This window comes from Osmerus eperlanus, chromosome 4 (assembly GCF_963692335.1).
Source record: "Osmerus eperlanus chromosome 4, fOsmEpe2.1, whole genome shotgun sequence".
Taxonomy (NCBI): Eukaryota; Metazoa; Chordata; class Actinopteri; order Osmeriformes; family Osmeridae; genus Osmerus; species Osmerus eperlanus.
Genome location: NC_085021.1, coordinates 15,841,892 through 15,858,699, shown reverse-complemented (window position 1 = coordinate 15,858,699; position 16,808 = coordinate 15,841,892). Strand labels below are relative to the sequence as shown.

Below are 16,808 nucleotides of genomic sequence, written 5' to 3'. Positions count from 1 at the left end.
TTGTTTTGATTTTTCAGCCTAACGATGGCTTGCTTCACTGATGGTGACAGCTCTTTGGACTTCATATTGAGAGATGACAGCAACAGATTCCAAACACAAATACCATACTTGAAATGAACTCTAGACCTTTTATCTGCTCCTTGTCAATGAAATAACGAACTCCCATGAGGGAATAACATACACCTGGCCATGGAACAGCTGAGCAGCCAATTGTCCAATTACTTTTGGTCCCTTAAAAAGGGGGGGGGCCACATATAAAATGTATTGTAATTCCTACACCGTTCACCTGATTTGGATGTAAATACCCTGAAATTAAAGCTGAAAGTCTGCACTTAAAGCACATCTTGATTGTTTCATTTCAAAGTCAGGTGGCTGAGCGGTGATGGAATCGTGATAGTAATCCAAAGGTTGCCAGTTCGATTCCCGGCCATGCCAACTGACGTTGTGTCCTTGGGCAAGGCACTTCACCCTACTTGCCTCGGGGGAATGTCCCTGTACTTACTGTAAGTCGCTCTGGATAAGAGCGTCTGCTAAATGACTAAATGTAAAATGTAAATGTAAATCCATTGTGGTGGTATACAGAGCCAAAATGATGGAAATGGTGTCAATGTCCAAATATTTATGGACCTAACTGTATGGAATATGTAAGAACTTTGCAAAGTGTGATGGTTAAAAAGATGGGGTTGTTGTGGTTGGGACTGAGTTTTAAAATGTTGCCAGGATTCCTGCCAACATTTCTCAACCCTTGGGAGCAAGGCACGTGTTATGAATTCAAATCCAGTAAATAAGCAAGAATCCCAGTGATTCTCTGTGAAAAGGTCAGCCCTGCTCCAACACCTGCTCATGCTAGAAGAAGAAAGACAAGCCTCCCTGGGGGTATGACCTCTCGTACTCTGCACCTCCATTGGGTCAAAGGTTACACAGTGACCAGTAGGTCTGTCTATTGACAATTCTGGTTCTCTCTGCTCGACCAGATCACAACCTGGAAGTGCTGCCCAGTGCCCCCAAGTTCTTCTGGAATGGTGTCAATTTCTCTTCTTCCTATTGTGTTAATTTTAGGCCCAACTTGAAGGTTTCTTTGAGAAAAAACTGTGCCAGAAGGGATTTTGGAGAAAAAAAATAAGATAGTATTTTGTATCAGATTACATCATTGGTCAGAGACTTGACCCAATTGTAAATATATGGTCTTCAGAAAAATATTTAAATAAATAGTTTATTCTTTAACATATTAATTGACCAAGACCATGGTAAAATATATTACTCAAAAACAAAGCAAGGCAATTATGTCTACTCTATCTCTAGACATACATATGTATGTAAATGAGGACTATTACAATTTCTTAATAATGAAATAAGAAAACATTTATTTCTTTAAAAGTGTCAACTATGTTTTCCACTCTTAAGTCCAATAAAAGGCAGACAGCTGCTCACATAATATCAGCCAATTTACCTCTTAGTGCATAAGTATGGACTCATTTTCCTCACCCTCCATACATTACCCATATACCATTAACATGATTTGCATACAGATGCCAAGTCAGGCCTGTTGGTTGGATGTGAAAGGGGTGGGGGAGGGGTTTTAGCACCCCTAGTTACCAAGCTACGACAGCCTGCTGGCCCACTGGCCCAATGCCATGGAGATGAATTTTGAGTTGGAATGCCATGGATACTTTAGTGGGTGGGGCAGAGTAAAACCTAATCCAATATGAGGCATTGTAGTGGAACAGTCAAAGGTAAATGTATGTTTTTCATGCATTTCATAGCATTTGACAGTGGTATTGCCATTGGAAAGGTAACTTGTCATGAGTCCAGAAAATGTGTGCACTTAATTGGGGAGGTGTGAATAGAGATGAGAGGGGGTTGGGGGAAGGGTAAAAAAAAGGGCAGGTGGCAAGGACGTCTAAAGGAGATGGCAAATTGTCTTAAAGGGAGGGGTGAGTGAGATGGGTGAATAAGTGGATAAGTTTAGGGATTATTGAATAGAGTTCTTCTGGCACACCCCCACAAAGCAAGTAAACCTATACTTTTGGACATCTGCTGGGCTAATTTGGCAGAATTTAATAACTTCTCCTCTTATACTTAACAAGGCTAACATAATCGTCTCTTGTGAATATTTTTCTTGTGTGAATCATAAACCTCAAATTTTCAAACTGAATATTAGATCTATCTTTTGTCATTAAAGGTCATTGAGGCCACAATCTGTTTAAGGTCAACCATAGTCCTGACAATTGGTTTGGGGCTGATGTTTGTTGTGCACCTACAGAATTCTGTGACAAAGAAAAACGCTGAGTAATCATATACAACTGCACTGGTTTAGTAATATCCATATTTACTAATGCACAATTATTCAAATTAATTAACTACTACTACTAGTAACAAAAATAACCATCATAATAATAAGGATCCTGATAAGAATAATGGGCATAATCATGCATTTTATAAGTGAAGCTTTTGTTTAAGTCAAGCTTTAGAGACTTTCTGTGCCAAAACCTTGAAATTGACTTGTATGACATTTTTTTATTAATCAGAGCGAAAATCACAAATGATGAATTTGTAGCATGGCAGTGTTGTTCCTTTCACAGAAATGTGAAATAGAGTACGGATATTGCTCTCGAATGACAGCTGTGCCAAATACCCTTTTTCTCACTATTCACACAAATGCACACCAACACACACACTAAGACACATGCACACACACACACACAGAGAGAGAGAGAGAGAGAGAGAGAGAGAGAGAGAGAGAGAGAGAGAGAGAGAGAGAGAGAGAGAGAGAGAGAGAGAGAGAGAGAGAGAGAGAGAGAGAGAGAGAGAGAGAGAGAGAAACACACTTATGGCCAGCACGCTCACATTCATGCCAGAGTCTGATTGCAATAACAAAGGCTACTCACACTTTTGGGGCGGAGCTAGCAGTATGATTTCCAGGCCATTGAACAAGAGGCTGCTTATTGTGTGTGTGTGTGTGTGTGCGCGCGCGTGCGTGTGTGTGTGTGTGTGTGTGTGTGTGTGTGCAATCCGATGAAACTTCACAAGCAGGCATCAAGCCCACACTCTCAGCTCCCATCTACAGTAGTTTCAAAAATGTATGGGCAGCACAAAAGCAAATACATAAGCAAACAAAACTAACAGATATTATTACTGTATTAGTAAATGTTATTGAGTACAGTCCACCTTACTACATACATTTACTTTGCATTCAATATAACAATTATTGAGACAAAAATAATTATCCACATTATTATATAGTAATACAAATTATATTTTAGTTGGTGTGTCTTTTACAAGCTATGTGTGTTTAGCATATGAAAATACACAATGTATAATATCTAAAAGTGAAATAGTCATTGAAGTATAAAAACTTTGGCAGAAAACCCCCCCTCCCCCCTGCACACACACACAGCCCCCAATAGACACACATGCTCCCAGAGCCCCAGGCCTGCAGATGCCTGGACTACAATCAGAAACCCCCTCTAAAGGAGGTGGGGGCCGCAGTCATCATTATCTGCAGGACCATCTGTCATAGGGGTGTACAGGGGCACTCAGTCTCCAGACTTAGGCTGGGAAGAAGTACAAAGTCAGGACATATGCTGCTCTGCAAAGTTTCAGAGCACTCAGACAGAGAGGAGGGGAGTGTGAGACAGATAGACAGACAGGCCACCACGCAAACTGAGATGTGCAAAAAGGAGAGGACATCATTTGTATTAATATGGCAAAATAAAATAGTGAGGAGATGTTGTATTTATAAATATAGATTTATAGATGTAAAGTCCTTGACATGGTTTTTGTTTTGCCCATTTTTGTCAAATGGGCTACATTACATAAGTGAGATACTGTGGGGTCAAATAAAATAACATCAGTTGAGTTTGCAACTAAGTTTAAAAAATAAATGACATTTTTAATAAATCTGTGTTTCATTATTTAGAAGGAATCTTGATTTCAATGTTGGCCTGTTAACTGCTGATAGGTTTCTGGAGAATTAACCTTTTCATTGGTTATCTGTTCAATTCTCAAGGATCTTGAGGAGTCCCAGTCAATGAAATGAGAGAAAGAAGGAAAAGTTGGATTTTGCCATGTGACCACTGGGGATACCCCGACCCCTTTGTGTTCGTTTTCAATGGGCATTGTTTTGGAAAGCTGACTGTGTACGCCACTCTCATTGGCTAGATTTGGGGACAATGACAAAGCTACTTGCACCTGATTGGTTTAATTTCACAGCTGCTCTGCAGCCGTACCCCAACTAATAAGTTTCTCTCTCAAACTTTCTTCAGTATGAAGTAAAGTTCCTAGCGTTTTAAATCGGAGTGGTGAACGAAAAATCACAGCCAACATGAAGCTGTGTAAAACTTTTTTGGGTGAGTTAACTTGCTTTTGTCAACTCTTTCTTTGCAGTTAAGAGCTGAACATGAGCACCTCGCACTTGTAGAACGTTTACTTTGACATGTACGTCTTATTTATTATTGTTTTGTATTTGTAGAGACATTAACTAAACTAGTCTAAAAGCAACTGTAGCCTACATATCTGACGAAGATGTGTGTCTACGATTGTATAGTTTAGGACGTGGAGTTATTAATGTAATGGAAGGTGATGTAGGCTATAAGATCCATGTTATCATAATTTGGTTTATGATAGCTTGCAAACGGGTTCTTTCATATGATTTGCATCGAAAACGAATGTCTTGAACTGGGTAATATAACTATACTAAATTGTATGTCTGCAGTGTTGTAAACATTAAGCTATACAAAGGTAAAAACTACTCTTCAAATCAAGTGACATCTCTGGAGTTTTTTTTTTATTCCACTTGTTTTCATTTTGTTTTTGAAAAATTAATAATTTAATAACACACACACAAAAAGACCAAAACAAAGAAACAACATAGGTTTGACAGAATACACTTTTCCGAACTCACACCCTTAACGGACAGTTTTTAGACAAAGGAAAGTTTTGTCTCCTCGAGGATTAGTGTTTAGCCCACGTCAGACTGCAGGCGTATTAAAAAAGTTCTGTTCATGTGGGGTGGGGGTGTCTGTCAGATTGGCCCATCTGTTTCTGCGACGAGAGTGCCTACCCCGCAACCATGTAATATTTATAGGCTACAGCCCATCTTCGTCACAGCACACCCGGCGCTAATTGTATTCAAGAGCTACAGGGCTGTCCATCTGCACGCTATACAAGAAGTGACTGTAGAGACCCCAGCTGTTAACCGTAGAAGAGTGGAGACTCTTTAGATGTACAAAACTTCTATTCCAAACACACTTGGAGGGACAAACTTTTTTTGCTTTTAGTCAGTGGACTAAGTAGGCTAAGTAGCCTAAACCATGTAGACAGAGTTATCTAAATATTCATTTGTCTGCAAGGTCTGCAAGTGAAGACCTAGCCTATTATTTGGTCCCCAAGGTAGGTCTAAAATGAAAATAGTGTACACTAAGTAAAAGTAGCGTATCAAACTCAGATGTAACATTCAGAAGACCTTTCTTACGTCTTTCATATGCTTATAATAGCTTATGATATAAAAGTGTCTCAAAGGGGTCATTGACTGATTTTATAGGGTATTTAACACTGTTCCTTAAGGTCTCCGAATAGGGTATGTAACATTGGTTGGTCTGAAAATGGCCCGGGATTATATTAATATTTTGTGAGGATTACCGCATGTTAAAGTTGATCATTGCGCAAGAAAAACTAGATCCTCTGAAGGCTAAATCGTTTTTAAACAACATTATTTACATAAATGTCAACGGGTTTTGCTTGTTTCCAAACTGTAATCTTTGAAACATCTGATAGACCAAACCAATCCCAATTCAGGTCGAAAGAGAAAACTATTTCTCCAGTGAGTTAAAATGGGCTTCTTCTTAATGTGAATGTATAATCTTTGTGACAGGAGAACACAACCCTGCCGGTCAAATTTCACCAGAAAGGAAGTGCTACTGTCCATGGTACTGAAACTCACATTCGTGCGCAAGAGTGACGCTGTCCCAGGTGCTGAAATAGTTTCGTCAAAACCCTCTCTCACAATGCTTAGATACTGACTTTATTTCTAATAAAATTTAATTTTGAATGCTTTGGTCGTTGACTACAATAACAATTTACAAGGAATGGGTTAGCCGAAGCCCTGCCCCTATTATGTTGTAAGGCTTGCTTTGGTGATGTCACGGCATTGGGGGAGGGGTGAACAATGGTCCATGAGCGAAAGGTAAGGGAATATTTGTGGCTGACAAAGGCAAACGATATATTACAGTGAATTCCGAACATACTGTTTACTTTTTAAACTGTTACAATGTTCATTTGGGGAAAATAAGTGGTGTCCGAATAGCCCTCATATGCGGATTGTGTTGGATATCTGTAACAGTCAATGAAGGAGATGCAAGAATATCGTGGACGTAGACTATTCACCGCTGAGTAGAAGTTATTGCAAAAGGGACCAAGAGGCCTATATTACGTGAGATTGAAGCTACTGAGACATTTCTTTATGGTGTATTTGCTCGAGGTGCTGTTGTAGGTCTGCTGTTTAATCATTTGCAGTCTATTTACGTTGTTTGGCTTTAGGTTGCGTTTCGGCGAGCTTTCATTTCATTCGAGTTCCATTATGGACGGTGTCCTAATTCCTAAAGAAGCGGTCACGATTTATTAATATGTATAAATATGATTAGGCCTATGCAGCATCATATATTTTATCTATGCACTTTTGTAATTCATGTAAACCGGCCTATAGGCCCGAATGTGTCTTGCTTATACACAACGATCATTATATTAAGCGTATGAAGTGTGCGGTAGCAGTAAAGTGTCTGGTTTCAGGCATAACCTGCTAGGTTTATAAAATAACAATTCCTTTCTGAAAACCAGAAATTATGCATGCTTCTTATTGGTTACATGGATACAACTCAAATTTGATAGCCTAATGGACCCATAACATACAGCTGTTGAGAAGTTTGAAAGGTGGATATCCTGCTATGCTAGGCTGTATGGCTTTGTAGTAGACGATTTTTGGGATATTTTCAATGTAAGATATTGTTTCTTCCGCACATCCATTCAAACACCAAGGAATCACCTGATTATGGCTGTGCGACACTACATCGGTTTGTTTTTCAAACAATAGGCCTTCAGTTATCCGAAACCTACCGTTTTATCACGAGCATTGTCTTACCTTACGGGCCTAGTCTTTCTGTTTTCATGTTTTGCCATTACATCTATTCATTGTATAAGTTAGCCCCATATAAAATTGTACACGCAGTCGGCCTATAACATTGTTTCAATGAGTGGATTTGCTCTTTGAGGCCTGGTTTACTGCGCTTGCATGGGGTTGTGTGTCAAGTCACTGCTCGAAAGTCGGTGGGACATAATGGATGAAATTTCCGAAAACCCATTCACCCTCATCTGTCTTATCTCCTGAGGCTATGTGCTTAAAGTGGCATTAAACAATCTTATTAATATAGTATTGATGGACACATTACACGAAAAACGTCTGCACTACAACCGGGTTAAAAATTAAGTGTATGGCTACTGCGTTTACTTGAATAAAGTGCCAGTGTATCAGTATAGCAAGTTTTGTGCATTTTCTTTTTATGTCCAAGCACAAGCAGTTCCTTAAAGTCGCAGCACTAAAATGGAAGTGTGCCAAATTTGTGTTCCATACTTTTCTGCCGGTGGGTACCCTACAATGCGTTTATTTGACTCTTTAAATCTGTTTCAAGCCCAATTTAGCTGCACTTTACCAATAGGAATATCAGAGTATTGTCATAGACATAGAAATAATGCTTACATGCAGTCTTTAAAAGCAGAACTTGTTTCACTTCAATTGCTGGTTATCATAGCCTACTCATACTATTACTAGGTAGTAGAATGTTTAGCTTTGTAAACACAAGCTACTGCATTGTAAGCTGTATTGTAGTATTTTTCCTCTATATTTCTCTAGGGGAATCTTACCCACAGTCATTGTGTTTGGGGAGCACTGAGGCACCAGGTGCCCTCATGACGCAATTGCTTTCGATGAAGTGAGAGAGAAGTACTTAAACAGATGGGTCAAACTAAATGAAGACAAATTTATTGATAATATCATGGGATATTTATACTTAAAAGTGACTAAATTCACTAGCTCTATTTTGAAACACAATTTATAGAGTATTTCTTGTGTAAAAAAAAAGTGTAAAACATTACTTTAACGCTTTTGTGTATGTCTTGCCCAATAGAAAATGAGTTCAGAGGGCAGCTGCTGAATCAGAAGTGGACAAGAGGAGACAGAATCAGCAGCTGGGAGACCAAGAGGAGCCTTCGAATCAAAGTGAGAAGTGTGCATGTGTGCCTGTGTTATAAACGCCTCTCCATATTATCCCCTCTCTCATCCAATATAAGATGATAACATGTATGATTTTGTATTGGTGGTTCTTGGCAAGGTCTCACTTTTGTTATATATAGTAGCAGTTTCAGAATTTAGTAAATGAAAGGGATGGATGAACTGTAACTCCTCACTCTGGGTTTCAGATGAGTCAGGACATATCAGAAACACGTACACGGACCCGCTCAAAAGGGATCCGAGGTAAGTACATGCACGCGTGCACACACATACACACACACACACACACACACAGTGACAGTAAGAATTATGTTATGGATGTGGCTAATGAACCTCATTCTCACCTTTATTTCTATGCCCAGTTCCCTTGGAAGTTGTAGGACAAGATTTGAGGTGAGAGGACTGTATGTTGCAGTTATATTTGCAGTAACGTATTTCATGTATTCAGATAAATAAATAAAAAGAAAGAGATCTAACGGAAAGCAAATGAACTTACGTTTCCTTAATGTTTGTATCCTCAAGCAGCTGCCCCACTCCTGGTTGTGATGGCTCAGGCCATGTCAGTGGAAGATACTCTCGACACAGAAGGTGTGTAATAATAAATAGTAATACAAGGTTCTCTACAAAGTTGTTTTTTATGTTTTAAATCATGGAATGGACAGTGTTTTGTGAACTGTACTTTTTAGTCTGTGCTGTCATTGACAAAAGATACTCAATTGACTATTGAAGTACCACCTTCCCTTGCCCATACAGTGTATTGGGATGTCCAATTATTAAGAAGAGAAAATTGGAAGCAGAAGCAGAGGAGAATCAGCCTTCCCCCAAGAAGAGGGCCCAGCCTTTAAAAATGGCCATGGATGAAGGCTTCAATGCAGACAGTGATGCTAGCAGTGAGGCCGAGCAAAAGGAAGGGGAGGAGTCAGAGTCTGAAGAGGTCAAAGAAAAAGACAAGAACAAAAAAACTCGTCAAGATTCCACAAAAGGTAAGGAAATAACAGATAGCTGAAAGAATGCTGTAGACTTGACTTTCAAAAACAGGAAATAATATGCTCTGATGATTAGATCATACTGTATAGTGTCCCTTACAATCTAGTTGAATGTACATAGTGAGTCTAAATGTAGAAATCTTTTGTTCAGCAGATTGCTCATCAGTGGAACCTGAGGTACCAGACATCATAGACAATGCTTCCAACACCGCTGCCACACCTGAAGTCCTGAGTCCAGAGGATGACACTGAAAAAGCCACCACAACCCCGCAGCAGATTTATATAGAAACAGAGACTGAAACAGAGGTAGACAAACGCAAAGAAGGGGTAAAGGTTGTAGCAGAGATAGAAGATATTGTAGAGAAGGAAGAGGTAGTGAAAGAAAAGGAGAAGACAGCAGAAGAGGAGAAGACAACAGAGCAGTCGAAAGTAAACACTGAATCAGAGAGGGTGGTGGTTGAGGAGGAGAAGGAGGGAGTTGAGGAGGTAGGGGTAGAGGAGGAAGAGGAGGGAGAGGAAGCAGAGGATAGTCAGTGTGTGACCCAGGAGAACTCTGATCACCCATACTCCAGTGGGGACTACAACACACATTTGGCCAAAGAGCACAAAGGGGAAACAGAAGAGGAAGAAGAAGAGGAGGAGGAAGAGGAGGAAGGGAGCGATGAGCAGGTGACAGAGGACCATGTGGAGCCCGATGTGCATCCAATGTCAAGCCCTCTTGCTAAAGAACCAGAAGTAGAGGAGACACACGACGAGGTTAAGATTTCCTCCTTGACAGATGAGGAAGAGGAGGACGAGCTAGAAGAGGAGGGGGAGGACAGGGAGGCAGGCGAAGTGAGGGAAGAGGATTCTCACAAAGCCTCCCCCACTGTACTGGTGATCGAGGTCCAGTCAGAGGAAGAGTACGAGGAGGAAGAGGAGGAGGCAGACGAAGGGGAAGAAGAAGAGGAGGAAGAGGACCGTCTCTCAGAGGGCTCAGAAGTGACAGATGATTCTGAGAACTGGGATATGACGCGGGGGAACCTAGGGCTTCTGGAGCAAGCTATCGCCCTGAAGGCAGAGCAGGTCAGGGGTCCTCATGAAGAGGACGAGTCCCCCGAGTACCAACATTACCACAGTCCAAGCGACAGGGCTTCAGTCCACAGTCTGGATGCTTCTTCAGCTGTGCGCAGGGGAGGACACTATAGCAAAGGTATGACCGGAAACTAAATTGCCTTTTTAAATACAAGTATACAAAACAATGGTGATAGTATTCCTTCTACGTACCTACCCTTGTAAATATCAGCCTTAATACCTGTGGTTTGTTCACTGTTGTTGTGTATTTTGCAAAGCCATTAATCATGTGAGTTCCAGCTAAAACAAACTTCATAAGCTGAACCCCCCCTTACTCTTACAGATAAGAAGGAGGTTAAATGCCCTACCCCTGGGTGTGATGGGACAGGCCACGTGACTGGGCTGTATCCTCACCATCGCAGTCTCTCTGGGTGCCCTCACAAAGACAGGATCCCGCCTGAGAGTGAGTACTTTATAAAAACATATGTAGGACTGACAAAAGGCAAAAAGAGCCACACACCTCCCATTTTGATCAAAATGTAATATGTAGAGAATAATGTAGTCTCTCTCCCTCCCTCCCTCTCTCACTCTCTCTTTCTGTCCAGTCCTGGCCATGCATGAGAACGTGCTGAAGTGTCCAACTCCTGGGTGCACAGGCCAGGGTCATGTCAACAGCAATCGCAACACACATCGCAGGTACACACTGCCCAAAAAGTAAAACTCTACACTTCTAGTAAGCGGTGCAACACAAGCTATTTGTAAAATGTATTCCTTTGTTTTGTGTTCATCAATGTTGCGGGTTCCCTTTTTTTCAATACCTCCTACCTTTTCCTTGCCAGTTTGTCGGGCTGTCCCATTGCAGCAGCAGAGAAGCTCTCAAAGAGCCATGAAAAACCAGTTTACCCTCAGTCCTCAGTCAGTGAGCCTGCTGGAAGCCCCCACTCAGACAGAGTGCTCAGGTGAGCACTCTCCTGTTTTTCTCTTTTAAACCTGACCCTTTAATCTATTACATTTCTATCCTTACTTCTCCTCGCCCCCCTTTCTCCTCTGTCCTCTTTTCCTTCTTTCCTCTTATCATATAATACACCCCTTTCTGGCTTCTTTTTTACTTGAGAATGAATCGTTTTAGAATTTTCTGTACAACAAGTATTTACTCAACGTTTTTCTTTTCCACTTGTTTGTCTCTAGGCCCATGTGTTTTGTCAAGCAGCTGGAGATCCCTCAGTACGGCAGCTACAGACCCAACATGGTTCCCGCCACGCCTCGTGCCAACCTGGCCAAAGAGCTGGAGAAGTACTCCAAGGTGTCCTTCGACTATGCAAGCTTTGACGTCCAGGTGTTTGGCAAGCCTATGCTTGTTCCAAAGATGCCCACCAGCGATACTTCACCCAAAGCCTTCAAATGTAAGAACATTATAAACGTTTTGAATGGTTTAAAGATTTAGAATTATTGTGTAAGCAGTGATTACAGAAATAAGGCAATCCGTGAAAATATCTCCAGACATGAATAATGTGGCTATGCTTGTGATATTATCAAAGTGAAAATTAATCTGGGCCACGTTCCGACAGCCAAACCATTCCCCAAGGCTTCATCCCCGAGCCACAGCCTGTCCGGAGGGTATGCCAAAAGCAGCTCCTCCTCTTCCTCCAGCGGGTACGATTACACCCACGATGCTGAGGCAGCTCACATGGCGGCCACGGCCATTCTGAACTTGTCCACACGCTGCTGGGAGAGACCGGAGAACCTCAGCACCAAGCAGGGAGACCCAGACAGCACGGAAAAGGTTCAAACCATCACTATGAACTGATCTTTACTTAATAGTTATTTAGTGCTGGACCAGAATTTCAAGCCACCTTTAGAAAATATTAGAACTGGATCAATCCTGCTGGTATAAACAGGTTTTACAGCCTGATGTAAATAGTACTATTACAAACAATAGAACATGTCTCTCATGGCTCCTCAGGATCCAGATATTGAAGTGGATGAGAACGGCACACTGGACCTGAGTATGAAGAAGCCTATCAAGAGGGAAGGGATGCAATCACCAGACCCGTCTTCTTCCTCCTCCTCTTCCTCTCAGAATCTGGGAGGAAGGACCTCCACTCAGAGCCACACACAGGCAGAGTGGGAGGGACCTCTGGACTTTACCAAGCCAAGTGGCCAGAAGGAGGAGGAGCAAGATGAGGTAAACATTTGTCAGTTGTAACAGAAAACACTGGAAAAATGTCAAGTTTGAGCTGTGATCTGTACTAAACTGCATAACTAACTCATCTCTAGACGGAATACGTGGCTCATTCTTACACCTCATCTGACGTTGAGGATGATGAACTCAATCAAGAGGGTATGGAAGACAGGAAGTACCCAGGGGAAGTCACCACTTCCAGCTTCAAGGTCAAATTCCAGCCCAAGGACTGCAAAAAAGAAGTTCTACTGTAAGTCTGCTCATAGATTCTCGCAGTGCCAACATATTCCACAGCTAGAAAACAAGAACAGTCCATGAGCACAGACACATTTATAGTTCTCATCCAGCATGTAATTCCCTCCACTAGTTGTCCTACCCCAGGTTGTGACGGCAGTGGGCATATAACTGGAAACTATGCGTCACACAGAAGGTGAGTCAGAAAACCAAATCTTTTAGACCTGCTACCTTTTTGTTTTTGGTGATGCACGTGGAAACTAATCACCAAATCTGGATTACACGATTCAATGCCGACATAATTGTCACTAACTTCTGTTCACTCTAACGCTACACTAAAATAAATCCTGGAAACAATACTTATTATGGGGTGGGTACTAATTTAGTCCTTCCTTTATTCTGCTTTAACTAAGATCTCAACACATCCCTCTCCCTCTTTGTCTTTGCTCTCCTCTATCTTATCTTAACCTTCCTCCCTGTCTGTCTCTTTCTCTCTGTCTCTCCAAATGTGTCTCTGGTTTTCATATCCTCCAGTCTGTCAGGCTGTCCTCTTGCTGATAAATCTCTTCGGACCCTCATGGCTGCCCACACTGCTGAACTAAAGTATGTCTGCGCTTAGGTTCTTTTTTCCTTCTAAACTAAACTTACTGAACTTATTTACCCACTTTGTATGTTGTCTGTCTCTGAATTTATTTCATGGATCTGGTACAATATTTACTGGCAACATACTGCTCTGTTCATTCTGGCCAAAAACAACCCCAACTTGACACTCTTGACCCTTGCAGTTCTGAATGGAAAAGATTGACGAAACATCTCTTTGTAAACCCATCTTTCATGTGATGGGCAAAGGATTTGCTTTCAGACAAGTCAATTATTTTTAGAACAAAAGAGTGGCACTTAAGAGATCTTCAATTTACATATAAGGGATATAAAGTAAGTCGAGTTGAGAAATGGGGTTAAGAGCAGAATACTGTTGTTCAGTCATTTCAGCTGTGCTGCCTTGTGCTATGATTTGCAGTGGCAGACTGCAGTCTCATGCAAAACTATGCTGTCATGTAATAGTCTAATCTCTGTCTTTGCTGTCCTTCAGATGTCCCACCCCAGGCTGTGATGGATCAGGACACATAACAGGGAATTATGCCTCCCATAGAAGGTAGATAAGATTTTTTGTTTGTTTGTTTTATGTTCAAGATTCCATTTGAAACATGTTTTCTTTGCTGTCATCTGTCTATTTATGTTGCTAAGCTAGCAGTAATATTCAGTTTCTTTCTCTCTGACAGTCTGTCTGGATGCCCTCGTGCCAAGAAGGGAGGGGTGAAATTAACACCCACCAAAGATGACAAGGAGGACTCTGAGCTACTGAGGTTGGTATCAATGAGATAACATTAGCTCAAAACACCCTTTACACTGTTGGTCTTTTGTACTATTGGCCTGACAACAGATAGGACATGTCACTAATGCATATAACCGTCTTCAGTAGATGCCCAGTGCCCGGCTGTGACAGCCTGGGCCACATCAGTGGAAAGTATGCCACCCACCGCAGTGCCTATGGGTGCCCCCTGGCAGCACGTCGCCAGAAGGAGGGGCTTCTGAATGGCTCGCCGTTCTCCTGGAAGGCCTTTAAGACAGAGGGTCCCACCTGCCCTACTCCTGGGTGTGATGGCTCAGGTCATGCCAACGGAAGCTTCCTCACACACCGCAGGTTGGGCACCCACTATCTCTTTTAATTGCAAATCTAGGAAATAGCAGTACAATTTATAGAGTCATTTCACTGTTTGATGATTCTGTGGATGTAGTTCTCTATAACAAAACAATACGAGACTATTTTCTTTACACACCATATTTTTCAACTTTAGTCTATAAAGTTTCATTTTAAAATGATTGCATTGAGCTGGTATTACAATAATTATGGTGATACGTCATGCAAGTTTTGTAACAATCTATTTAGATTGTACATCACTAGCCTGACCTCCCTTTCTCCTTCTTCTACCTCAGTCTCTCAGGTTGTCCCAGAGCGTCAGCTAATAAGAAAAGAACCCGTTTCCCGGGAGACGAGTACATCACAGCTAAATTCAGGGCCAGTGATGGTAAGTTTGGGAAAAACACATTCCGCCTCACAGATGTGTTATATTAGACACAAGCGCTTATGCTTAAATTCCAAGTTATTGTAAAAGTTTTGAAAGAAGTTTGTTATCCATAACAACTCTGTTTATAAAATGGAGCCTCTCTGTGGTCAGCCAATTTGCAAAACAATTGTATTGCTTTTCCTGTCAGTTCTGGACAATGATGAAGATATCAAACAGCTCAACCAGGAGATTAGTGAGCTGAGTGAGTCCAACACAGAGATGGAGGCAGACATGATGAACCTACACACCCAGGTCAGTATGGCACGTCAGAAATAACTTACACTTTAGGGCATCTTTAAATACCAATAAAGCTGTTTTACAGTCAGGCCACATAGGCAGGTCTTGAGAAAATGCTGAATGTTTTCTGTTGCTATGCTCTAGATTTCATCAATGGAGAAGAACCTGAAGAGTATGGAGGAGGAAAACAAGCAGATTGAGGAGAGAAATGAAGCCTTGTTTGTGGAACTTTCTGGCCTGAGCCAGGCTCTTATCCGCAGCCTATCTAACATTCGCCTGCCACACATGGTGAGTTACACACATGAATGGAAATCAGACACACACATGTTTTTCAATGTGCATCATTATCTAATTTTCTCTTGTGTTATTTACAGCAGGAACCAATCACAGAGCAGAACTTTGATACTTATGTGGACACCCTGACTCATATGTTCTCCAACAAAGATTGCTACCAAAACCCAGAGAACAGGGCTCTTTTGGAGTCCATCAACCAGGCTGTGAAAGGCATCGAGGTTTAATCTAAGTAGAGAGTAAAAAAGAATGTGAAAATGAGAGAGCATTGAAAGCAGAGAATGAGAAGACAGGGTGCCATATGGACACCAATCCCACCTATATTCATCCCTATTTTAAAGCGCTTTTGGAGTATATGTTTGATAATTATCATTTTTTTGTTGCTTTGGTGCAAAAATGTTGTCTGTCTTAAGTCCCCCCCCTCTTTTTGCATGTTGGTTTATGAGGATCAAAGGACAGACTTGTGTATGGATCAATATGGATGTGTCCATTGAATATTTAAGTGTCTGAGATTGAACTGGAGTAAATCTGTGTCGGTGTGAAGGAAATATTGATGGGTACAGTATATATTTCAAATAGGCCTAACCATCCCCCTACTATAATGGTACAGAACAGATGTAGAATGCAGTATATTGCCCATAAACCACACCATACCAGATTCTCTTAGGTAGAGTATGTATCCCGATCCCATTGAGTAATGTTGATAGTATTTATGACCATAGTTGTTGCACTTCCAGGACTAGTTTGTAGTTTCATGTTGTGTAACTATTTGAGTCTCTGAAATGACTGTTTAATATATTATTTATTAATGCTGTTGTATTAGTTTTGCTTATTTATTCTGCATCTATTTATTGATTTTTTTTTACTAAACAAAATGCTACTGAAGACGTTTTTAAACGACTGAGAGGAGGGATTTTTCCTCAGCATTGTTGAAAAAGAGGAAATATTTTAAAATATCAACTATAAATTCTTTTATATATCTTATTATTTATTTGAAATACTGGGATCTTTTTAAGTGCAAATATTTTGTAACCGACGAGTTTTGATAATTTTTTAAAAGATTATGCTTTTGTTAATATTATTTCTTTTTATTTCCATAAAAGTATTTTGAGACACATGAACTGAAAATAATGTGATGTACGTATTTAATATTTATTTGGTGATGAAGAACAAAGTGAATGGAGATGGGTGTATATTTATTTTGTATTGTCTATGTGTTAATGATGGCCGTGTATGGATTAGTCTTTACCCACATGTTGCTGATGAAATAAAGGATACCCTTGCAGCAGTTTAAACACTGTATTATGTTTTATGTATTGTAGTATTATGAGTAGCCTGTACTGGCCTCAGTTACTAAAGCATATGTGCATTATGTTCGTAGATGACACCTGTCGGTCATTTTATGTAATGTTGGAAAA

The 16,808-nt window shown here is 40.8% G+C and overlaps 1 protein-coding gene across 2 annotated transcripts; it reads left to right on the top strand.

Moving 5' to 3' along the window:
• The first annotated feature begins 6,303 nt into the window (after window positions 1-6,303).
• On the top strand, window positions 6,304-16,722 carry myt1a (myelin transcription factor 1a). Of its 2 annotated transcripts, XM_062459498.1 has the most exons (23): window positions 6,304-6,430; window positions 8,178-8,269; window positions 8,470-8,524; window positions 8,644-8,674; window positions 8,804-8,869; window positions 9,035-9,264; window positions 9,419-10,459; window positions 10,664-10,783; window positions 10,926-11,016; window positions 11,160-11,279; window positions 11,509-11,723; window positions 11,889-12,103; window positions 12,284-12,505; window positions 12,598-12,752; window positions 12,870-12,932; window positions 13,271-13,339; window positions 13,827-13,889; window positions 14,017-14,100; window positions 14,214-14,438; window positions 14,732-14,823; window positions 15,011-15,114; window positions 15,244-15,387; window positions 15,474-16,722. In XM_062459498.1, exons 3-23 carry the CDS (start codon window positions 8,470-8,472, stop codon window positions 15,615-15,617), a joined length of 3,549 nt encoding a protein of 1,182 aa, XP_062315482.1. In that variant the 5' UTR covers window positions 6,304-6,430; window positions 8,178-8,269; the 3' UTR covers window positions 15,618-16,722. The 2 variants fall into 2 exon arrangements, with proteins under 2 accessions (XP_062315482.1, XP_062315483.1); XM_062459499.1 differs by lacking the exon at window positions 6,304-6,430 and having other exon boundaries at window positions 8,182-8,269; window positions 8,807-8,869; window positions 9,422-10,459.
• Window positions 16,723-16,808: the final 86 nt, after the last annotated feature.

Excerpts from the sequence above, each read along its gene's own strand:
- myt1a (XM_062459498.1), top strand. The coding sequence starts at position 8,470 with ATGAGTCAGGACATATCAGAAACACGTACACGGACCCGCTCAAAAGGG. Across the intron at positions 8,525-8,643 it reads CCGCTCAAAAGGGATCCGAG|TTCCCTTGGAAGTTGTAGGA; the intron begins GTAAGTACATGC and ends TTCTATGCCCAG. Across the intron at positions 12,104-12,283 it reads ACCCAGACAGCACGGAAAAG|GATCCAGATATTGAAGTGGA; the intron begins GTTCAAACCATC and ends ATGGCTCCTCAG.